Genomic DNA, 26,117 nt, shown 5'->3' on the forward strand with positions numbered 1-26,117 from the left:
AACTTCTCTTCAGATGATGACTCCTGGGAACCGATATCTAACCTTAACTCTCCCCGCCTACTCTCAATTTTTCATCGCCGACATCCAGATCGTCCACGTCCTCTCGCTGTGGAACAGCGCCCTTGAGAGGGGGATTATGTCAGGAGATTCTCTGTCCCTTTAAGGAGTTGCTTTACATCTCTTGTTCTGATTGGACATGCCTCCTTTAAATCAGGTGTTCAAATTAGATACTTTGCTCAGTATTGTTCAAGCCTAACATAAGATAGGTGATATACAAGCCTACTCTAGAACTACAACTAAAATTATACATTGACCTTTTGTTTCCTCCTTTTCTAGTCAAATTACTGCTCTACAAAGAATTTGCTATACAGTTGCAGTGGGACTCACTCGCCGGAGGGGAATTCTGAGATTTCCAGTCACCCTTCATATACAATTTGGATTACAATAACAAGCTTATTAAAAAGACGTACTTACTGAAAGTTATCTTCATCCAAGTAAGCTTTTCCCTCTTTGTTTTCTAACAAGCTTTGCAACATTCGGACTGGCAGAGTGAGTGCCGATACGTAACTTCCGCTTTATGCTGCTGCCCGCACAATCACTGAGAGCTGGTACTGAGAGGAGAACAACGCAGCACTCGCAACACAGAAATCCAGGTACTGTCTTGGACTAATTTGGGGAGTTATTACCAATTCTTGTAATACAGTTTTGGGGATACAATTGTTGAACTCTGTGTTATTAAATCTGGACCGAAGTTTAAACGAACATTTCACTGAACCCTATGAGTTACTTCCTCCGTTGTAAAGCTTATGTGATTGGAATATAAGATCCAAGTACAGTTTAATTCCAGACACTAACTTAATCAATCACTGCACTAAATCTCAGCAAATGCTTAAGCACTGAAATAATTACTTGATCTCTGACTACAGTTATATTTACTTTCCTCAAATTACTTAACCAGTATAACATATACTGGGATAAGTATAAACCGAGTAACCCTCACCACTCAAACAGGTTTCTCTCTCTCCATAGAGGAATTAATACAAGTGGTGAATACAAACACAAATTTATAACTGAACTGCAGTTGTGTTCCACTCACAGATATTAGTGAACTGTAACATAACATCATGTCACACTCACATGATATCAGTGCAGGCAGTGGTAGGTTAACGTTTTTTATAAAAAAAATAAAAAAAATTTTAAGCTGGGCCCCCACCTTCAGGGGCCCAGTCGCACCTGCGACCTCTGCACCCCCTGTAGTTTCGCGAATCTGTCCCTACTGAAACTATGTCAAACACTATGGAAGAGGGTCCTACTGATACCTCTCCCTGTACATTTTTATGTCCGTTTTGCAAATCTGTTCCAGTGTACCAGGTCAGTTAACTTCGCAATAGATATGTACCTTAATTGCTGCATGCAAATCAGCCGTATACCTCTACTTCCTCTAAGGAATTATTTCCTGTATATATTACTCAGGGAGCCTCTACTGACTTTACTCCTGAGTTTAAATATAATTTACACAGGGCCATGGTAGAATTTTTAGTGGCTATCTCCAAGCCAAGTAAGCGTAAATGCAAATCTAGGGATTTACCTCACTCTCAAATTCCTTCCTCTCAACCTCTCCCTCAAGAACAAGAAAATCTAAGGGACAAGAAATCTAACGGAACTAATAGTAGGTTTTGTTCCTCTGGAGATTAGAAGTCCTCCTCTTCTCAAAAGCCTGAGACATCCAAGCCGTCCTGGAAGCCTGGTTTTTCATGGGCAAAGAATAAAAGGTCCAACGCTGATACAAAATCTGCATAAAGGTGCAGCCCCAGACCAGATACTGTAGGGGGCAGACTGAGTTATTTTCAGGAAGCCTAGTTCCAGTCAGTCCAGGACCCGTGGGTTCAAAACATCATATGCCAGGGTTACAGGATAGGCTTTCTCTCCAGGCCTCCTCAAGAACAATTCCATCTGTCTCATGTCCATAAAAATCTTGTGAAGGCAACTGCTTTTAAGTGTTCAGGATTTAGATTTGGGAGTAATTATCTCGGTACACACAGAGAGAAGCGCACTCTCAGGAACGAACAACCAGCTAGATAACTTGTTAGCTAGTTCAATGGCAATTTACTACCTGTGTGCAGCTTCTTTTTAGCCCAGTAATGCTTTTCCCAAGTAAAACTTTCCAAAAAGTTGTTTCTGTCCGGTGCAACAGAAAACATAATTTATGTAAGAATTTACCTGATAAATTCATTTCTTTCATATTGGCAAGAGTCCATGAGCTAGTGACGTATGGGATATACAATCCTACCAGGAGGGGCAAAGTTTCCCAAACCTCAAAATGCCTATAAATACACCCCTCACCACACCCACAATTCAGTTTAATGAATAGCCAAGTAGTGGGGTGATAAAGAAAGGAGTAAAAAGCATCAACAAAAGGAATTTGGAAATAATTGTGCTTTATACAAAAAATCATAACCACCATAAAAAAGGGTGGGTCTCATGGACTCTTGCCAATATGAAAGAAATTAATTTATCAGGTAAATTCTTACATAAATTATGTTTTCTTTCATGTAATTGGCAAGAGTCCATGAGCTAGTGACGTATGGGATATCAATACCTAAGATGTGGAACTCCACGCAAGAGTCACTAGAGAGGGAGGGATAAAATAAAAAACAGCCATTTTCCGCTGAAATAATAATCCACAACCCAAATTATAAATTTATTCTTTAATGACAAGAAAAACTTAAAACACCAGCAGAAGAATCAAACTGAAACAGCTGCCTGAAGAACTTTTCTACCAAAAACTGCTTCTGAAGAAGCAAATACATCAAAACGGTAGAATTTAGTAAATGTATGCAAAGAGGACCAAGTTGCCGCTTTGCAAATCTGATCAACCGAAGCTTCATTCTTTAAAGCCCACGAAGTGGAAACTGATCTCGTAGAATGAGCTGAAATTCTCTGAGGTGGGGTCTGACCCAACTACAAATAAGGTTGATGAATCAAAAGCTTTAACCAAGAAGCCAAGGAAATGGCAGAAGCCTTCTGACCTTTACTAGGACCAGAAAATATAACAAATAGACTAGAAGTCTTCCTGAAATCTTTAGTAGCTTCAACATAATATTTCAAAGCTCTCACCACATCTAAAGAATGTAAGGATCTTTCCAAAGAATTCTTAGGATTAGGACACAAGGAAGGGACAATAATTTCTCTACTAATGTTGTTAGAATTCACAATCTTAGGTAAAAATTTAAATGAAGTCCACAAAACCGCCTTATCCTGATGAAAAATCAGAAAAGGAGATTCACAAGAAAGAGCATATAGCTCAGAAACTCTTCTAGCAGAAGAGATAGCCAAAAGGAACAACACTTTCCAAGAAAGTAGTTTAATGTCCAAAGAATGCATAGGCTCAAATGGAGGAGCCTGTAATGCCTTCAAAACCAAATTAAGACTCCAAGAAGGAGAAATTGATTTAATGACAGGTTTAATACGAACTAAAGCCTGTACAAAACAGTGAATATCAGGAAGTTTAGCAATCTTTCTGTGAAATAAAACAGAAAGAGCAGAGATTTGTCCCTTCAAGGAACTTGCAGACAAACCCTTATCCAAACCATCCTGAAGAAACTGTAAAATTCTAGGAATTCTAAAAGAATGCCAAGAGAATTTATGAGAACACCATGAAATGTAAGTCTTCCAAACTCGATAATAAATCTTTCTAGAGACAGATTTACGAGCTTGCAACATAGTATTACTCACTGAGTCAGAGAAACCTCTATGACTTAGCACTAAGCTTTCAATTTCCATACCTTCAAATTTAATGATTTGAGATCCTGATGGAAAAACGGACCTTGAGATAGAAGGTCCGGCCTTAATGGAAGTGGCCAAGGTTGGCAACTGGACATCCAAACAAGATCCGCATACCAAAACCTGTGTGGCCATGCTGGAGCCACCAGCAACACAAATGATTGTTCCATGATGATTTTGGAGATCACTCTTGGAAGAAGAACTAGAGGCGGGAAAATGTAAGCAAGATGATAACACCAAGGAAGTGTCAGCGCATCCACTGCTTCCGCCTGAACATCCCTGGACCTGGACAGGTATCTGGGAAGTTTCTTGTTTAGATGAGAGGCCATCAGATCTATCTCTGAAAGACCCCACATCTGAACAATCTGAGAAAACACATCTGGATGGAGAGACCACTCCCCTGGATGTAAAGTCTGACGGCTGAGATAATCCGCCTCCCAATTGTCTACACCTGGGATATGCACCGCAGAGATTAGACAGGAGCTGGATTCCGCCCAAGCAAGTATCCAAGATACTTCTTTCATAGTTTGTGGACTGTGAGTGCCACACTGATGATTGACATATGCCACAGTTGTGATATTGTCTGTCTGAAAGCAAATGAACGGTTCTCTCTTCAACAGAGGCCAAAACTGAAGAGCTCTGAGAATTGCGTTCTAAAATATTGATTGGTAATCTCGCCTCTTGAGATTTCCAAACCCCTTGCGCTGTCAGAGATCCCCAAACAGCTCCCCAAACTGAAAGATTTGCATCTGTAGAGATCACAGTCCAGGTTGGCCGAACAAAAGAAGCCCCTTGAACTAGACGCTGGTGATTTAACCACCACATCAGAGAGTATCGAACATTGGGATTTAAGGATATTAATTGTGATATCTTTGTATAATCCCTGCACCATTGATTCAGCATACAAAGCTGGAGAGGTCTCATGTGAAAGCGTGCAAAAGTAATCGCGTCTGATGCTGCAGTCATGAGGCCTAAAACTTCCATGCACATAGCCACTGAAGGGAATGACTGAGACTGAAGGTGCCGACAGGCTGCAACCAATTTCAAACGTCTCTTGACTGTTAGAGACAGAGTCATGGACACTGAATCTATCTGGAAACCTAAAAAGGTGACCCTTGTCTGAGGAATCAAGAAACGTTTTGGTAAATTGATCCTCCAACCATGTTTTTGAAGAAACAACAGTTGATTCGTGTGAGATTCTGCAGAACGTAAAGACTGACCTAGTACCAAGATATCGTCCAAATAACGGAACACCGCAATACCCTGCTCTCTGATTACAGATAGTAGGGCACCTAGAACCTTTGAAAAGATTATTGGAGCTGTTGCTAGGCCAAATGGAAAAGCAACAAATTGGTAATGCTTGTCTAGAAAAGAGAATCTCAGGAACTGATAATGTTCTGGATATATCGGAATATGAAGGTATGCATCCTGCAAGTCTATTGTAGACATATATGGCTAGATTATGAGTTTTTGTCGGTAAGGCTTGCGGTGCTAACAAGCCTTTTTTCTCACCACTCACTTAAGACAACGCTGGTATTACAGGATTTTCAAAACCCGGCGTGAGTCACGGAAAAATAGTGAGCGGTGAGATTGTACCTGCCATACTCGTAATACCAGCGGGCGCTAAAAAGCAGTGTTGGGAGGGACCCCTCAACGCTGCTTTTTAAGGCTAATGCAAGACTCGTAATCTAGGCGATAATGTCCTTGCTGAACAAAAGGCAGAATAGTCCTTATAGTCACCATCTTGAAAGTTGGTACTCTTACATAACAATTCAAAATTTTCAGACCGAGAACTGGTCTGAATGAATTTTCCTTCTCTGGGACAATGAATAGATTTGAATAAAACCCCAGACCTTGTTCCTGAAAAGGAACTGGCATGATTACCCCTGAAGACTCCAGGTCTGAAACACACTTCAGGAAAACCTGAACTTTTACTGGATTTGCTAGGATGCGTGAGAGAAAGAATCTTCTCACAAGAGGTCTTACTCTGAATCCTATTCGATACCCTTGAGAGACAATGCTCTGAATCCATTGATTTTGGACAGAATTTATCCAAATATCCTTGAAAAACCTTAACCTGCTCCCTACCAGCTGAGCTGGAATGAGGGCTGCACCTTCATGCTGACTTAGGAGGTGACTTTGTTTTTTTAAAAGGTTTGGATTTATTCCAATTTGAGAAAGGTTTCCAATTGGAAACAGATTCCTTGGGGGAAGGATTAGATTTTTGTTCCTTATTTTGACGAAAGGAACGAAAACGGTTAGAAGCCTTAGATTTACCCTTAGGTTTTTTATCCAGAGGCAGAAAAACTCCCTTTCCCTCAGTAACAGTTGAAATAATAGAATCCAACTGAGAACCAAATAAATTATTACCTTGGAAAGAAAGAGATAGTAATCTAGACTTAGATGACATATCAGCATTCCAAGATTTGAGCCACAAAGCTCTTCTAGCTAAAATAGCTAAAGACATGGATCGAACATCAATTTTGATAATATCAAAAATGGCATCACAAATAAAATGATTAGCATGTTGCAGTAAGCGAACAATGCTAGACATGTCAGGATCCAATTCTTGTTGCGCTAAATTCTACAACCAAAATGTTGATGTAGCCGTAACATCAGCCAAAGAAATTGCAGGCCTGAGAAGATGACCTGAATATAAATAGGCTTTCCTTAGATAAGATTCAAGTTTCCTATCTAAAGGATCTTTAAAAGAAGTACTATCTTCCATAGGAATAGTGGTACGTTTAGCAAGAGCAGAAATAGCCCCATCAACCTTGGGGATCTTTTCCCAAAACTCTATAGAAATTGCTGGTAAAGGATACAATTTTTTAAAACCTTGAAGAAGGAATAAAAGGAGTACCTGGCTTATTCCATTCCTTAGAAATCATATCAGAAATAGCATCAGGAATAGGAAAAACCTCTGGAGTAACCACAGGAGGTTTAAAAACAGCATTTAAACGTTTACTAGTCTGAACGTCAAGAGGACTGGCTTCCTCAATATCCAAAGTAATTAACACTTCTTTTAACAAAGAACTAATATACTCAATTTTAAATAAATAAATAGATTTGTCAGTGTCAATATCTGAGGAAGGATCTTCTGAATCAGATAGATCCTCATCAGAGGAAGATAATTCAGTATGTTGTCGGTCATTTGAAATTTCATCAACTTTATGAGAAGTTTTAAAAGACCTAATACGTTTATTAGAAGGCGGAAATGCAGACAAAGCCTTCTGAATAGAATCAGTAACAAAATTTTTAAAATTCATAGGTATATCATGTACATTAGAAGTTGAAGGAACTGCAACCGGCAATGTACTATTACTGATGGATATATTGTCTGCATGTAAAAGTTTATCATGACAACTATTACAAATGACATTCGGAGATATAATTTCCACAATCTTACAACAAATCAGTGGCGTCACTAGGGGGGGGGGGCGGGGGGGGCGGGCCGCACCCGGGTGACACCCTCCAGGGGGTGACACCAAAAAAAAAAATTTTTTTTTTTTTTTTTTTTTTTTTAAATTTTATTGAAATTCAAAGAAATAAAATGATGAGATGCATAGATTATTTTATTAGAGGCTGGCATTTGTGAACATTAGTGGGACTGGGGAAGTTGTAGACACACAATTTTTTTTGCCCCTTGAGCCAGTGCTGCAATTTCAACAAATAGTTTTCCCGGCTGCTTTTGCTTGTTTGTACTTTGCTCCTCCCCTGCCCAATTTCACTATGAATGTTGTGGGTGTGCCGTGGGGCTTGCAAAGTTGCGCTGCTAGCCTAAACCTGCCTGCCTATCTGTGCTCACTGCTCAGTGACATGCGGCCCAGGGCTGTGCACTGACAGACTTGGAACAGAGTCAGAGAGCAGAATTTTCATAGTTTGCGTGCCTAAACCTTTTCTTCAGTGCTTTATTTTAGAGTGCTCTGTTTATCTTTCATTTGATGTTCTGCTGAGCCAGGGAGCAGCTCTAGGCATGAGCTTCCTAATTAATGCAGTGCAGTTTACATATTTTGTATGTGTGTGTCTGAGTTTTTGTGTGTGTGTTTTTGTGTGTGTGTCTGAGTGTGTTTCCGAGTGTTTGTGTGTGCATCTGAGTATGTGTTTAAGTGTGTCTGAGTGTTTGTATGTGTGTTTGCCTGTGTTTTTGTGTGTGTCTGCTTTCTGGGGGGGGGGTGACACCATGACTTACCGCACCGGGTGACACCAACCCTAGTGACGCCACTGCAACAAATGCACTTAGCATTGGTAAAACCGATGTCAGGCAGCAAAGTTCCAACAGATACTTCTGAGACAGGATCAGATTGAGACATCTTGCAAAATGTAAAAGAAAAAACAAAATATATAAAGCAAAGTTATCAATTTCCTTATATGACAGTTTCAAGAATGGGAAAAAAATGAAAATAGCATAGCCCTCTGAGATAGAAAAAGCCAAGAAGCAAATAGCAATGGGGTAATAAATTAATGAAAAATTTGGCGCCAAGTATGACCGACAAAGTGACTAAGTGACTGAAATTTTTTTGGCGCAAACATCCGGAAATGACACATTTGCGTCACTAACGACGCAACCCTGTGTAAGAACTCGGCGTCAACTACGACGCCGGAAATGATGAACTTGCGTCAACTGACGTACTTTCGCACCCGCGGGCATAGTACTGCCAGCAAATTGCAAGAAAAATATAGTCATTCTAAAAAAGAATAAACCCCAGGTAAGAAAAAATATTTCTTAAAATGTTAATTTTCCCCAAATATGAAACTGACATTCTGCACAAGGAAATACATGAACCTGACTCATGGCAAATATAAGTACAATACATATATTTAGAACTTTATATAAATGCATAAAGTGCCAAACCATAGCCGGGGTATCTTAATTATTAAAAAAATGTACTTACCGAAAAAAACACCCATCCACATATAGCAGATAGCCAAACCAGTACTGAAACAGTTATCAGTAGAGGTAATAGTATATGAGAGTATATCGTCGATCTGAAAAGGGAGGTAGGAGATGAATCTCTACGACCGATAACAGAGAACCTATGAAATAGATCTTCCGTGAGGAAAACCATTGCATTCAATAGGTGATACTCCCTTCACATCCCTCTGACATTCACTGTACTCTGAGAGGAATGGGGCTTCAACAATGCTGAGAAGCGCATATCAACGTAGAAATCTTAGCACAAACTTACTTCACCACCTCCATAGGAGGCAAAGTTTGTAAAACTGAATTGTGGGTGTGGAGAGGGGTTTATTTACAGGCATTGTATATCCCATATGTCACTAGCTCATGGACTCTTGCCAATTACATGAAACAAATAAAGGTTTGCCCTGTAAAATGTAGATTGCTTATTTTTAAGCAAGTAGATCATTTTGCTTCTATTTTTATATGTATATACACATATATATTTATAAATACATTTTACTCTAATAAATATATAGCACCCTCTTCATATACAAACTGATGCAAAATTATCCATGTGCTTAATCATAAGCATTCTGTACTTTATAGGGCAAACATTTATTTCTGCCTCACAGGACAGAAACAAGTTTGTGGAAGACCTGTAGAGTACCTGTAGAGTTTTAACTGAATATCAAGTACCTACAGATTTTTTTTCTATTTATATATATATACACACACACACACATATATTACACATAATGGGGCATATTTATCAAGCTCTGTACGGAGTTTGATGCCCCATGTTTGAAGGCTCACCGGAAACAGAATTTATGAAGCAGCGGTCTAAAGACCGCTGCTCCATAACCTGTCCGCCTGCTCTGAGGCGGCGGACAGAAATCAACCTGATCGAATACGATTGGGTTGATTGAAACCCTCTACTAGCGGCAGATTGGCTGCAAATCTGCAGGGGATGGCATTGCACCAGTAGTTCACAAAAACTACTGGTGCAATGATAAATGCCAAGAGCGTATGCTGTCGGCATTTATCGATGTGCAGCGGACATGATCTGCTATATCGGATCATGTTCTCTAGCAAGATCATAAATATGCCCCATTGCCTCCACCCGGCTGCCAAAATTTCCTGGGGAGAACACTGAAGATTACAATAGGATTACTATTACTCCTGGGATTCAGCTCTTGGCCATTAGGAGGAGGCAAAAATATCCAACATTTTAATCCCTCCAAACTCTGGTATCTCAGTATTATCTTTGCCTCCACAAGACACGGTGAAGTAATAAGGTGCTCCAGATAATTAATTGAAAGGGGTTCTCAGACAGAATTGAGACCTATTTCCCTCACATAGAGCTACTGTTGGGACAGAGGAGAGTATGGAGTACTGGGCAGTGACAAAATTACACCCTATAAGAGTTTATCACAAGCCTCCTGTTGGGTCATCATAGTACTGTTCTTTCTCTCCTGATTACCTTGAAGGAACAATTCACAATCCAAATAAAATTCTGGTAAGGATCAGTTTAATCATTTTCAGAAGGTAGGGTCATGGTCTAACCAGGATCCCTTGGTTTTAACAACATTTTTCCAGGGTTACAGAATATGTTTCAGTCACAACCTTCTCTGAAGGTTCCTCAGCTTCCTCCTGTTGGATCGTCATAGTACTCCACATACAGATACTCTGCTGTTGCTTGCACAGTACTGGATGGTGTCTTTACTGTACGCAGTATTTTTTATAGATGGATAGCATAGTAGAGTAGGTGCAAGCAAGGTAAGTGCTATTAGCAGGTACAATTTAACGTACATCATAGCCAGGGACGTACACATGTAACATACTAATACCACCTTTATTACCTAGACTTTTATTTCATACAAAGTCTAGTAATTATGGAAACATTATTATGGGGTAATAGCTACTATATTCAACTATTTCACTTGGGACTTACATCCCAATGCAACCTGATACCCTCAGGGGTATTTGACTGATTGGCAATGTGAGGGGATTCTCTTCATGTATTTTATGTTTTGTGCACGGGACTTCTTTTTACAGTGCTTATTTCTTTACTTAAAGTAAGTTCCTTCATTTTTAAGATGCGCTCTGTGTTACATTTGTGGTCAGCAGGCAATGTCACCAAGGGTAGACGTTTTTTTTCTCTGCCTTTCAAGGAAGATCTTCATTCGCCCTGGTCTGGATGCCATTATTTCTTCTGTAACTAGAGGAAAGAAAGTTTTTTCTTTCTCAAAACTAGATGTCTATAGGAAAGAATAGAACAAGTAATTGTTTTCATTCCTTTTGCTATTTTAGGAACTAAAAGTTTCTCTTTCTTTTAACAAAGCCCTGTCTCTTCCAAATTTTCCTAGAAACCTTATGCCATCCAGAATTAGACCAAGCAGAGTAAGAAACCTTCTTTCTTGCCTAATAACCTTCAAGGAACAATTCCTGATCCAGATCAAATTCTGGTAGGGGTCAGTTTATGTATTGAGTACTTGTAAATAGTGGCTAATTACCCGTAAGGGTCTCAAGGTGCTGCTCATTTTATTGACCTCGGAAGGATGAAAGGCTGAGTGGACCTCACCGGGGATTGAACCTGCAACCCTTGGGTTGCTACAGAGCTCAGCCACAGTGCCTAAGCATGCTGCGCTATCTGTCCGGCTTAAGCCTCTTTGATATTTTGGTCCGGCTACATATTAACCTTTAGCCATATCTCATACCAACAACATTCTGTTATTTCTTTGCAAACATGGTTGGAGAATCAATATTCCAAAAAGTTATCTTCTCGTCAAACACTAGTTTCTTTTCTGGGAGTCATGTGTTTTTCTCTGATGAATCAAAACAGATCCAAAGTTGCATAAAATGTGTTCAACCCCACAGTCTACACCTCTTCTATCAGTAGATCAATGCATGAAAATATTGGGTCTGATGCAGCATCATATGCTATTCCCTTTGCATGATTCCAAAACATGCCCTCTTCAACTTTGTATGCTAAGCAATGGTGCAGGCATTACAACCAGCTAGCTCACATAATCCTTTTGGATACCACTGTGAATCAATCTCTTTCATAGTGAACAAATCACCAATCTATTTATTTGGGGTGTTTGTTATTCATCCCATTTGGAAAATAATTACTACAGATGACTGTCCAGGGTTGGGGTGAGGTCTGGGATACTTTTACAGATCCAGGGATCCTCAAACTGAGTTTGTGGATGCTATAGCAGCTCCTTGGTCTTTTTCACCTTACTTACATTTTTACTCCAACTGTTCTTCTTGTTATTCGATGTAGCGTATCATGTCTGACGCACATCAATAAATGCCGACAGCATATGCTGTCGGCATTTATCATTGCACAAGCAGTTCTTGTGCAATGGTGCCCCCTTCAGATTCACGGCCAATCAGCCACTAGCAGGGGGTGTCAATCAGCCCCATCATATAGGAGACAGCAGAAAAGTTATGGAGCAGCAGCCTTCATAACTGCTGTTTCCGACAAGCCTGAAGGCTTACGGGGAAACAAGGGCCATTTGGCCCTTGTTAAATCTACCCCATAGGGGCATATTTATCAAGCTCCGTATGGAGCTTGATGCCCCGTGTTTCCGGTGAGCCTGCTTTATAACCTGTCTGCCTGCTCTTAGCCGGCGGACAGAAATCAACACGATCAAATACGATCGGGTTGATTGACACCCCCTGCTAGCGGCCGATTGGCCCCAAATCTGCAGGGCGGGGCATTGCACCAGCAGTTCACCAGAACTGCTGGTGCAATGATAAATGCCGACAGCGTATGCCTACGGCAATTATCGATGTGCAGCAGACATGATCCGCAATATTGGATCATGGTCCGCTTGCACCATATTAAATTCGCCTCTTAGTCTCTTCCTCTGTGTCTCATCCTTCTCTCTTAATGTCCCTTTTTCATCAAGATCTCAGGCCTCTCAACTTAACGGCTTGGAGATTGAACATTTAATCCTTAAACAAAGCGGTTTTTCTGACAAGGTATTGTGTTTAAGACAAGAAAGCCTTTAACAAGAAAAAATTAGCACACAATTTGGAGGGTTTATTACCTGGTGTGATAAACATGGTTTTTGCTGGTATTCTTTCAGAATTTCGAGAATTCTTCAATTCTAACTAGAAAGTTTAAATAAGGGATTATTTTATAAGGAAAATACTACAATTTTTGGCCTTCAGACTCTTGTTCCTCTATTCAGGATAATCAAGACAACTTTTCATCCTTGAAACCCTATTTTGACTTTAAGAGTTTTGCAAACGCCTCCTTTTGAGCCTACAGGGTACATTTATACTAGAGTAAGAGAGAGAGATAGAGAGAAGAGATGTAACTCGAATACTGATAGGGGGCGCTCTAAAACTGACAGTAGTTGTAATAGTTTTGTGTGTGTGTGTATAAACCCCTATGCGACATACAATGGGTTAAACACAATACAAAAGTGAATAAATAAAATGTCCCAATAGTGTCCCTTAAAGATAAGAACGATGTGTTAGGCTGCTCTCTGCGATGGCCATCAGAAGTAGAACGAAATCCTGGAAGGGAAAACAAACAGGGGCCCCTTTAAGTGCAATATCATCAGGACAAAAAAAAAGAAATAGGCAAGAATAAGATCCACTCACATGTGGCTCGCTGGAAACAGGATTTAAAAAGCAGCAGTTTTAAGACCGTTGCTCCTCAACTTGTCCGCCCCCTCTTAGGTGTCAGACTGAAATTATCCCGATCAGATAAGATCGGGATGATTGACACCCCTGCTAGCAGCCGATTGGCCGCAAATGTGCAGAGGGCAGCATTGCACAAGCAGTTCACCAGAAATGCTTGTGCAATTTTAAATGCCAACAGTGTATGCTGTCGGCATTTAATGATGTAGGGCAGACATGATTAACTATAGCGATTCATGTCCGCCCGGGGTATGATAAATCTACCCCATGCATGGTTTAGACATTTGTCTTGGAAGGTATTGTTTCTTTTAGCAATCTCTTCCGCCAGAAGAGATTGGGAATTGTCTGCTCTTTTTGTAATGCACATTATCTTATTTTCCATCAGGAGAAAGCGTTTTTTTGCCTAAAGCGGTTTCTTCTGAAACAATCAATCAGGAAATTGTAGCTCCTTTTCTTCCAATTCAGAAAATATTAAGAAAGTATTTTGTATAATGTAGTACGAACATTAACATTTTACTTACAGGTCTCAATGGATTTTAGACAATCCTGTAGTTGATTTATTCATTGTTAATTTGTATCAGAAGGCTACAGCTATTATTTAAAGGGATACTAAACCAAATATTTTTCTTCAACCCTTTGCGGCCCTTTGTCAAAATATATCCAACAAAGGGTTTTAGCGCATTCGCTCAAATGTCGGATATATTCAGACTTTGCCGCTTTTGAATTTCACAGCTAAATAGCAACATCTAGCGGTGACTTGCTATTTAGCTGTGTAATTCAAAAATATTTGCGCAAAATTTAAATAAAACCTGCCGGCTGCAGGTTTTATTTAATTTATAGGACCGGAAAGGGTTAATGATTCAGATAGAGCAAATTTTAAGCAACTTTCTAATTTACTATTATCAATTTGTTTTGTTCTCTTGCTATCTTTATTTGAAAAAGCAGACATCTAAGCTTAGGAACCGGCCCATTTTTGGTTCAAGACCGTGGATAGCGCTTGCTGATTGGTGTCTACATTGAACCACCAATCAGCAAGTGCTACCCAGGTGCTGAACCTACAATGGGCCGGCTCCTAAGCTTTCATTCCTGCTTTTCAAATAAAGATATCAAGAGAATGAAAAAAATGAGGATAGGAGTCCATTAGAAAGTTGCTTAAAATTACTGCTTTATCTGAATCATTAAAAGAAAACGAATTGGGTTTAAGCTTATTGGTTAAAACAGTTGATATGTAAGATTTACTTGGAGGCAGGAAAGTCTCCCCAATATAATTTACAGCCCATTCTACTAGATCAGTTTCCATTTTTGGGTGTTTAACAGCGAGGCTTCTCTTGAACAGATTGCAAAGCAGTAACCTTCTTTACAAACCTTCACTAAGTTCTATCTTTTTGATATTTTTGCCTCTTCTGAGGCAACTTTTGACAGGAAAGTCCTACAGACGTCAGTGTCTGGTAAAATAGGTGCCTGCCTTAAATTTTTGTCCAATTCATTTATTTATGGAATTCACAGCTTGGGTATTAGATCCCAGAAGTTATGGCTTGAGGACCCTCACCCCCTTATAAAAGAAAACTAAATTTATGCTTATCAAAAAATGAATTTCTTTCAAGGAGGTGAGAGTCCACAAGACCTGCCTATATTTATTCTTTCATTTGGCAGCAGTACTTGTGTTCACCTGCTTTGTTCTTTCCTACTTCTCTATTTTTTTCTTTTTTGGCTATACTGAGATGCTAGAGAGGTGGAATGGATTAAACGTTCTTTTAATGTTGGGTATCTTTGCCTCCTCCTAGTGGTCAGGCATTAATTCCCAGGAGTTTGTTGACTCTCATCACCATGACCTAAATTAATTTATCAGGTAAGCATAAATGTTGTTGTTTCTGCTATTGATTCCTAAACTTTCACATAAATCGACACTGAAGTGTAAAAAAAAAGGTATTATGTCTTAAAAGATTTTATAATTGCATTATTGTTTGCATATAACTGTGTTTAAAACCTGCAGATCTTCCCTATAAAACACCTGCTTCTGTAATAATTGTTTTTGTTAACCAGTGAGAGAAAACATTGCTCAGAATAATCACGATAAAAAGTCTATGATTTTATACTTACAGTAAAGGATAGAGCTTTTTTCTTTTCTTTCATTCTTTGTATAGCAGTTCTCACCTACAAAAAACAAACACAATGAATAATCAAGCTGATCTTGTGTGTGAGTCTATATATATATATATTATATGTATCATCACTGTGTACTTAGCAGAAAATCTTGGCTTTGCATAGCTAGAAAGATAAAGTTTCCCTTCGGATATGGGTATCACAGTTACTTGAATTGGTTATTTAGTGCTAGATTACAAGTCAAGCGCTAAATTATTGCGCGCCTGCAAACGGGCAAATTTAGCGCTTTCGCTTGTGCACAAACACCGACAGAAGTAAACTTTTAACGTCTCTCTCTCTCTCTCTCTCTCTCTCTCTTTCTCTTTCTCTCTCTCTCTTTCTCTCTCTCTCTCTCTTTCTCTCTCTCTTTCTCTCTCTTTCTCTTTCTCTCTCTCTCTCTCTCTCTCTCTCTCTTTCTCTTTCTCTTTCTCTCTCTCTCTTTCTCTCTCTCTTTCTCTCTCTCTTTTTCTCTCTCTCTCTCTCTCTCTCTCTCTCTCTCTCTCTCTCTCTCTCTCTCTCTCTCTTTCTCTTTCTCTTTCTCTCTCTCTTTCTCTCTCTCTTTCTCTCTTTCTCTTTCTCTCTTTCTCTTTCTCTCTCTTTCTCTCTCTTTCTCTCTCTTTCTCTCTCTTTCTCTCTCTTTCTCTCTCTTTCTCTCTCTTTCTCTCTCTTTCTCTCTCTTTCTCTCCTTATGACAATTTTGAGAGGGACCTGGAACCTAACTTCCTCACTTCCCAGTGAACAGTTTCAATTTACAACCATTCCTTCAGGAACCTAACCCTGGTGTAAACTGAGGGCTACCTGTGTATATATATATATATATATATATATATATGTATATATATATATATATATATATATATATATATATATATATCAAAAGAAGGACTTGCACTCACTGGAATTTTAAAAAACTATTTTACTTGTGATACGTGATATTTCGAGGATAATATATCCCCTTCCTCAGACCGCAAGTGATTCAAAACACAGTGTATATAAAAGCATCAAACATACAAACCCCTCCCCCTAATTAGAGCAGAAAAACCGCCAAACTGGTTACTATGGTGACAAATACATCACAGTGTAAACACCATAGTGATAGTGTTGTTAACATATATATCAGTGGGCCATCCAAGCCCATAACTTACTAAGTGGACGTGTCTAAAATAAGACAGAGAGACCATGGTAGAATGGCGACAGATAGGAGAACAAACAAACCCTGCATGGATGACCGTGAGTATATAACTATAGGACTGTACATATACCATTACAGAATCATACGTAGCACAAGGTAACAACCTGACAGTAGCTCTGGATCGGATACAGAGACACCACAGGGTCCAAGCGGAGCAACTGGTGGCCAACCCTCTGGGCATCAGGTTTTTCATAGGGTCACCACCAGAGCCAGCCAGCGAAGACAAGGAGGAGGCCCCATATTCGTAGGGGAGGCTGGAGAGACAAAGCCGCCACTTCCGTCCAGGTAACAGCTACTACCAGCACCACGGAGGACCTAGTAGTGAACATCAGTGACCGGGTCCTATCCACCGCAGAAAGAAGTGTACTGAATAGAGGTCTAAGCTTTGTCCCATCATCTAAAGGCGACGAGTTCAGTACTTTCATGGAATGTCAAAAATTTCCAAGGTCGCTAAAACTCAAAGAATTTTTTAGGGATACACCTACATCAGAAGACAAACAGATGTTTAAAACAAAGAGTTCGTTTGATCCCCCAAGCAACAATGCCAGCATCAAAACCTTTGAGACTTGTTACTCAGGATTTGAAAGAGAGGGAGGCCAACCCTTTTCATAATAACCTATCTACACAGGAGAAAGAAGCCATCACAACACTCTCTAGAGATCCTGACATTGTAATTCGCACGGCGGATAAAGGTGGTGCGGTAGTTGTACTAAACTATAAGTACTATAGTGATGAAATCAAGCAACAACTTAATGATACCCATACCTATCAACCTCTGAGTAGGGATCCCACGAAGGACTTACAACTATTGATTGATCAGACCATACAGGAAGGTATAAATGAATCTTGGATTGATGAAGATACATCAAAGTTCTTGAGGATCGAATATCCAGCTTGCCCGATTCTTTATACGCTTCCTAAAATTCATAAAGACCTTGAAAGACCCCCCGGTAGGCCGATTGTCTCTGCTCGGAACTCAATCACTTCAAGGTTAGCGATATTTGTTGACCACTTTCTACAACCTCTTGTGAGGAACATGAGGTCATACCTAAGGGATTCTACACAACTCATTGAAGAATTGAAGACAATCACGATTGAAGAGCCCTATATTCTGGCAACTGCAGACATAAATAGTCTGTATACCATCATTCCGCATGAAACTGGGAAGCTGTATGTCTCCAAAGCCTTGGATAGATACCCTTATGTAGGTCCACCAAGGGATATCTTAATACAACTTCTGGACTTGATTCTGCGGCTTAACTTCTTCAGGTTCGAGGGTAGGTTTTACCAGCAGATTTCTGGTACGGCCATGGGATCGAACGTGGCCCCCTCGCTAGCCAACATCTTCATGGAACATTATGAAGTATCTGTGATGCAGATATATGAAAAACCAGAGATTCTTTTCTACAGACGATATATAGATGACCTCTTGATCATCTGGAGGGGTACATCGAGTGAGCTTGAATCATGGTTTACACATCTGAACTCCCTCGAGAATCCGGTAAAGTTCAAACTCAAACATGACACATCCAACATTGAATTTTTGGATCTTAACATCCTTAAGATGGAGAATGGCCAATTGGGTACATCTTTGTTTAGAAAACCCACTGACAGAAATTCGATTTTGCATGCTACAAGCAACCATCCAACAGCATTATTGAAGGCTATTCCAAAAGCCCAGTTGTGTCGGGCCATTAGGAATAATAGTGATATAGCAACAAGGGATCAACAGTTATCTGAAATGGAACAACGATTCATACAAAGGGGATAGAACCCAAGTCTGATTCATCAAAGCAGGTCAGCGGCAGAGAACATGGCTGCTATGCCTGAAACTTCTAAGAGAGTGGCTGAGCCAAGAATGACGTTCACGACTACTTATAGTCCATCAACGAGGTCATTAGGAAAGACTCTAAAACAACATTGGCACTTAGTACAAGGAGATCCTTCCCTTCCATTTAACCTCTGGCAGAATCCGAGAGTGGGGTTTAAACGAGACAAAAACCTAAAAGATTTGCTCATGTTAACTGAACCCATTCACTGTTACACTACTGATACGTGGCTTTCACAAAGAAAGAAACCGGGCTGCTATAGGTGCCTGGGGTGTACCACCTGTAATTCCATGATCCCAGGTGCTACCTTTGGGCACCCCCACCGTCAACAATGCTACCAAATTAGGCATGTCATCACCTGCATGACCACCTACGTGGTATATCTACTAAACTGCAGTTGTGGCAGGTTTTATGTGGGAAAAGCCACCGATTATGCCAGGACTCGCCTTGCAATCACAGATCATCCATCAGGACAGCCCTTAAAAAAGGAACTAGTGATCAACCAGTAGCCAGGCATTTTTTGGAACAAGGCCATGGGATTCAGGATCTGAGATTCACACTCCACTCCTCCACTTAGACGAGGGGGTGATAGGAAGAAACTTCTCCTACAGATTGAAGCAAAGTGGATGCTTCTATTGAATACTCTACAACTCCATGGACTCAATACAATGTTTGATTGGCACTGTTTTCTTTAGCTAATCCTTTTGTTTGAATCTGTCTTTGCCTTCGGCCAATTTGGTCCGAGGATGAGAGTCCGCGCTCCACATTCTACTCTTTGCTGTCTATAGTCAGTGCCTTCTTTGGCCAGTGCTTGTTGATATCTAGTATCTTTTTTGGGATTTTAACTACTTTGCTTTGAAATTTAACCTGTTGCTTTGTAATTTAAGCTGTTGCCTTTATTTTGTGCTATCCTGTGCACGATATCTGCTGCTTGTTCCTGGATTGATGGTTATGTGCCATATTCTTTTTGGCTAACATGTTACCCTCTAGATGTTCCATTTGCCTGTTAACAATCTGATATTATTAGTGGTTGTTTATTCTTACTGTTCTCTTGGCCAGTTTGATGTTGCGCCTATGCGGAGTACCAGTATGCATGACGTGTGTATGACACTTTTTTTCTATTTTTAGTTTGATGTGTATGTGGTGGATTTGTTCCTTTCATTGTTGCGAGGGGTTTCCATGGCAATTAGTTCAACAAACATTCTGATAGGCTATCTGGCCTACATGTGATTTACTGGTATTGTCCGGGTCAGGATTAATGCTATGTTCCACTGATGCCATGAAGAAATCTCTCGGGGTGTGAGTGTGGCACTACTATACCTATTTTGATAAGTAATTGGTTATTATGGCTACTAGTAAATATGGTATTAGAGTCTGTGTCTTTCTTTGGCCGCTTATTTGTATGCATGTTGCGGTTGGTTGGGACATCCTGTATATACGATTTTATTGTAAGAATGCTGTAAGACTGTTTATGGTGTGCATACTCCGATGACATTTATGTTGATATATTTTTCTATTTTTACTGTGATGTGTATGTGGTGGATTTGTTCCTTTCTTATTGATGCGAGGGGTTTCCATGGTAATTAGTTCGACAAACATGCTGATTGGCTATTTGGCCTACACGTGATGTACCAGTATTGTCCGGGTCTGGATCAAATGCTATGTTCTACTGATGTCATGTAGAAGTCTCTCGTGGCACTACTACACCTATTTCGATAAGTAATACGTAATAAGTAATTGGTTATTATGGCTACTAGTAAATATGGTATTAGAGTCTGTGTCTCTTTGTGGCTGCTTATTTGCTTATTTGTGTATGTGTGTTGCGGTTGGTTGGGATATCCTGTATATACGATTGCATTGTAAGAATATTGTAAGATTGTTTATGGTGTGCATACTTTGATGGCATTCAGGTTGATATATTTCTCCACGCCGGATCGCAGTGAGTGATCTCCATGGTGACCGAAAAACATAGCATTTGATAGGCTATTGGCCTCCCACATGACGAACCTGTTATTTTCGGGTATCATTGTGTTTGCTATGGTTTGCCGGTGCCAGGGGGCTCATCTCGTGGTGGTCTAAGTTGGGCATCACTGTTCTGGTAGGTTGTCAGGTTGTTACCTTGTGCTACATATGATTCTGTAATGGTATATGTACAGTCCTATAGTTATATACTGATGGGTTTGTTTGTTCTCCTATCTGTCGCCATTCTCCCATGGTCTCTCTATGTTATTTTAGACACGTCCACTTAGTAAGTTATGGGCTTGGATGGCCCACTGATATATATGTTAACAACACTATCACTATGGTGTTTACACTGTGACGTATTTGTCACCATAGTAACCAGTTTGGCGGTTTTCCTGCTCTAATTAGGGGGAGGGGTTTGTATGTTTGATGCTTATATATACACTGTTTTGAATCACTTGCTGTCTGAGGAAGGGGATATATTGTCCTCAAAACGTCACGTATCACAAGTAAAATTGTTTTTGAAAATTCCAGTGAGTGCAAGTCCTTCTTTTGATATATTGATACTTACTAGCACCATGGCAGCTGGTTTTGGAGTGAGAGTGCACATCTTGGCTATCTTATATATATGTATAGATATATATTTTACCAAAATACCATGAGATATATGTAGAAATATGTATTTATGAATAAATAGAACATATTCTGCTATTTGAAGAACATTGGAATGTAAAATATTCATATATCTTTCGTAAATTGATGATAGTCCACAGTACTCCATAATTTATGGGATATATTTATGGGATATATTTTCTGCCCCTATGAGGAGGTCAAGAACCCATATCTCTTAATTTTGTTCTTGGCCTCGTAGGAGAAGGTTGAGAATAGAGGTGCTTCCAGCTATTTGCGTATAGATTTAAATTTGGGAGCTCAGACCAATATGATACCCAGAGTCCCTGGGAATTATCATTCATAAATAAGACAGAAGAGAAACTTCACAGCAGCTGAATGATACAGGGAAATAGGAATACCCTGTTATGTGCACAGTATTTCCCTATGGGACTTCAGATATAACTACCGCCAGGCATCGCAGGAACTCGTCCTTCTGTCTGGACGACATACTAGTGCAAGCCTATTCCCTTTCACTAACTATTGCTCATACTTACAAGCTTTTATTTTTCTCCAAGAAAATGGTTGGACAATCAATGTACCTAAAAGCTCATTATATCCTGCTATAAGGTTAGCATTTATAAGAGTCATAATAGACTCAATTCTTGTTACTGCCGGAACTTCAAATAGTAAAGATTAAGAGGGCGTGTCTTTCCCTGCAAAAGGCTCCATTTCCATCAGTAATTCAGTGCATGGAGACAGTGGTTCTTATGGCAACTGCCTCAGATGCAGTTCCTTTTTCCCCTTTTCTCTGGAGACTTCTTTATTTGACTATGCTACCTCAGGGATCAAAGACTTATCTACATTTGGAATAACAGATTGCTTTGGATTTCTCTTTCAGACAATCATTTTCTTGAAGGCAGAAAATCTTTATTTGACCATCTGGACATACCTTCGTCAGTCATGGGTAATTGGGTGGACCAACACCAGTCTCTCAGGCTGGGGGGGTGGTCTGGGTTTCTTGAAGAGTGCAAGGAGTTTGGTCTCCTCTAGACAAGGTTATCAATTAACACTCTGTAACTTCGAGGAATTCTTTGGGCTCTTCAGACCTGGCCCCTTTTGAAGGAGGAAAAGTTTATCCATTTCCTTTCTAACAATATCACAACAGTGGCCTGAATAAATTATCAGTGGGAGTTACCGCAGTCCACTGACCATGCAGGAAGTATCTTGAGTCTCTGTCTTAGGCAGAGAAAAATAATTTCTCCCTATTGGCAATTCACATACCAGGTGTACACAACTTGGAGATGGATTATCTCAGCAGTCAATCGGTGCATCCTAGAGAGTGATCTCTCCATCAGGACACTTTCGATCCCTTAGTGATCAAATGGGGCTTACAGGACATAGATATGATGGCCTCACACTTAAATCCCAAGTTTCCAAGGTATTGGACGACATCAAGAGACCCAAAGGCTCACATGATAGATGCCTTGGTATGTCCATGGACATGGTATGCAGATCTAGTGCAGATTTCCTCATCTCTTCCATGCATTCATCCTCTAAGACAAGAGCTATTGTCGCAAGGTCCTCTTTTCCATCATAATCTCAAATCTCTAAATTTAACGGCCTGGAGGTTGAACGCATAGTTTTGAGACATAAAGATATATCAGATTCGGTCATTGAAACTCTGATACAAGCTATAAAGCCTGTGACACAAAAGATTTATCACAAAATTTGGAAGGCCTATTTTTAGTAGTGCTCTTCCAAACTGATTTTGTTGGTATTCCTTTAGGATGCTTAGAATCCTTAAATTTATACAAGATGGACTTGCCAAGGGTTTGTCTGCTAGTTTCCAAAAGGGTAAAATGTATGCTTTATCTCTTCTTTTTCATAGGAAGTTAGCTAAACTTCCTGATGTTCAGACTTTTGTCCAGGTGTTAGTTTGAATTAGGCCAGTTGTAAAACCTATTTCTCCACCCTGGAATCTGAATATAGTTCTTTCCGTATTACAAGGTTCTCCCTTCTAACCAATGCGTTCCATTAACATCAAACTGTTGTCTTGGAAAGTACTTTTCCTGTTAGCAATTCCTTCTGCAAGGACAGTTTTTGAATTCTTAATCATTCACAAGGATAAGGCTGTACTTTGTACAAAATATGATTTCCTTCCAAAGATAATTTCTACAGAAAATATAAATCAAGAAAATGTTATTCCTTCATTGTGTCCAGATCCTTCTAACTCTAAGGATTGACTGTTACGGTAAAGGACAAAAAGCTACTAAACCTAAGCCTATCTACAAGAGCAGTTGTAACATTGTGGGCTTTTAAAAAAAATGCATCTTTGGAGCAGACTTGCAAAGCTGTCACATGGACTTCTCTGCATACTTTTTCCAATGTTATCATTTTAACATTTTGCTTCTTCGCAATCAGCTTTTGGCAGGAAAGTCTTTCAGGCTGCGGTGTCGGCTAAATAGGAACTGCTTGAAAAAATTGTCCAACCTTTCCATAACATAGACCATCTGCTTGGGTATTAATCCGATGGGCTTCATTTATTAAGCAGTAGATGCTGCTTCAGAGGCCCATCGTTTCAGGCCACTGGCTCCTAGAATTTTACCCCTGGCTCCTAAGTTTTTTTTGGTTATTCTCCATATATTTATATACAAATCCTAGCCCCTAAAAATATGTCTGGCTTCTCAGTATTCTTACTGGCTCCTAATTTGTAAACATATTGGTCAAGCACTGATTTAGTGTACCTTTGCTGCAACTTAATAGAAAAATAAATGGTAGGTGTAGGATGGGTTTTACCTGGGTGTCTAGGCTTCTGGCGGTTTTTGCCAATTTCCTGAAATATATGTACAAAACTACTGAAACCCTTGTCCCAAAACAAGACCAATAAATAATATTTTATGGAAAAATATTTTCATAATATACATTCAATTAAAAAAACATTATTGGAAATGAGACCATCTTTTAATGCATTTTACACATTGTGGACTTCATTCTTCTTCAAGAAGGCACACAGCTTTATACCCAACAGTACACATCACAATGGTATGAGAAATATAAATGTTCTGTGGGTGTTGTGACGTTCACATACCTCACTGTTGTAAATGGCATAGACCAGGAATATGTACAGCCCCTGAAAGAGAACAAATAGTAAGCTTAAGAACTTCATCTTGCCACTGAGTAAATTGTAAAGAGTTACTTCACCACTTAATTATCCCCCCAAAACAGCAATAATTAATTATAATAATATCTTATATGCTTTATTATTATTATTATTATTATTTTAAATATATTTAAAGGGACAGTCTACACAAAATTGTTATTGTTTAAAAAGATAGATAACGCCTTTACTACCCATTCCCCAGCTTTGGACAACCAACATTGATATATTAATATACTTTATAAACTTAAAACCTCTAAATTTCCGACTTTTTCTAAGCCCCTACAGACAGCCTCTTATAAGATGCTTTTTATTTGCTTTTCACAACAGGAGACTGCTAGTTCATGTGTGTCATATAGATAACATTGTGTTCACGCTAGGGTGACCATATTGCCGTTTTAAAAAGGGACACATATGAAAAATACACATGTCAGGGTTCTTATAATGGAACATTATTCAAAACATTTCTTTAAACAGCCCTGACATATGTATTTTTCATGTGTCCCTTTTTAAAGTGGCAATATCGTCACCCTAGGAGTTATTTAAGGTTTAGCACAACACAGTACTAAATGCAACTCAATAGATAATAAATAGTCATGTGATCAGGGCACTGTCAGAAGAGGCTTAGATACAAGGTAATCACAGAGGTAAAAAGTATATTAATATAACTGAGATAAGGAGCAGTCTGCAGAGGCTTAGATACAAGGTAATCACAGAGGTAAAAAGTATATTAATATAACTGAGATAAGGAGCAGTCTGCAGAGGCTTAGATACAGGGTAATTACAGAGGTAAAAAGTATATTAATATAACTGAGATAAGGGGCAGTCTGCAGAGGCTTAGATACAAGGTAATCACAGAGGTAAAAAGTATATTAATATAACTGAGATAAGGGGCAGTCTGCAGAGGCTTAGATACAAGGTAATCACAGAGGTAAAAAGTATATTAATATAACTGAGATAAGGGGCAGTCTGCAGAGGCTTAGATACAAGGTAATCACAGAGGTAAAAAGTATATTAATATAACTGAGATAAGGGGCAGTCTACAGAGGCTTAGATACAAGGTAATCACAGAGGTAAAAAGTGTATTACTATAACTGTGTTGGTTATGCAAAACTGGGGAATGGGTAATAAAGAGATTATCTATCTTTTAAAAGAATAACAATTATATTGTAGACTGTCTCTTTAAAAATATGCCCAGGTTGACCAGCCCTGTAAATGTACAGCCATTAAAACAAATGTTTCATGTTCAAAATTGAATCAAATTTAGCAGATTGACAAGAACTGAATGATTCACTGCAAACAAAGGCCTAGATTTAGAGTTCGGCGGTAAAAGGGCTGTTAACGCTCCGCAGGCTTTTTTCTGGCCGCACCATAAATTTAACTCTGGTATTGAGAGTTAAAACAAATGCTGCGTTAGGCTCCAAAAAAGGAGCGTAGGGCATTTTTACCGCAAATGCAACTCTCGATACCAGAGTTGCTTACGGACGCGGCCGGCATCAAAAACGTGCTCGTGCACGATTCTCCCATAGGAAACAATGGGACTGTTTGAGCTGAAAAAAAACCTAACACCTGCAAAAAAGCAGCGTTCAGCTCCTAACGCAGCCCCATTGTTTCCTATGGGGAAACACTTCCTACGTCTGCACCTAACACTCTAACATGTACCCCGAGTCTAAACACCCCTAACCTTACACTTATTAACCCCTAATCTGCCGCCCCCGCTATCGCTGACCCCTGCATTACACTTTTAACCCCTAATCTTCCGCTCCGTAAACCGCCGCAACCTACGTTATCCCTATGTACCCCTAATCTGCTGCCCTAACATCGCCGACCCCTATGTTATATTTATTAACCCCTAATCCGCCTCACTAACCCTATCATAAA

At 39.5% G+C, this 26,117-nt stretch overlaps 1 protein-coding gene across 1 annotated transcript in view; it reads right to left on the reverse strand.

The window, feature by feature from the left end:
* ADGRD2 (adhesion G protein-coupled receptor D2) overlaps positions 1–26,117 on the reverse strand; it is a 677,900-nt gene that overhangs the window by 271,041 nt on the left and 380,742 nt on the right. Inside the window, exons 18-19 of the mRNA XM_053695488.1 lie at positions 24,168–24,209; positions 15,443–15,496 (exon numbers count right to left, since the gene is read on the reverse strand). Coding sequence (XP_053551463.1) covers positions 15,443–15,496; positions 24,168–24,209 — 96 coding nt within the window. The remainder of the gene's footprint in view (positions 1–15,442; positions 15,497–24,167; positions 24,210–26,117) is intronic.

The sequence above is a fragment of the Bombina bombina genome, chromosome 12 (genome assembly GCF_027579735.1).
Source record: "Bombina bombina isolate aBomBom1 chromosome 12, aBomBom1.pri, whole genome shotgun sequence".
Lineage (NCBI taxonomy): Eukaryota > Metazoa > Chordata > Amphibia > Anura > Bombinatoridae > Bombina > Bombina bombina.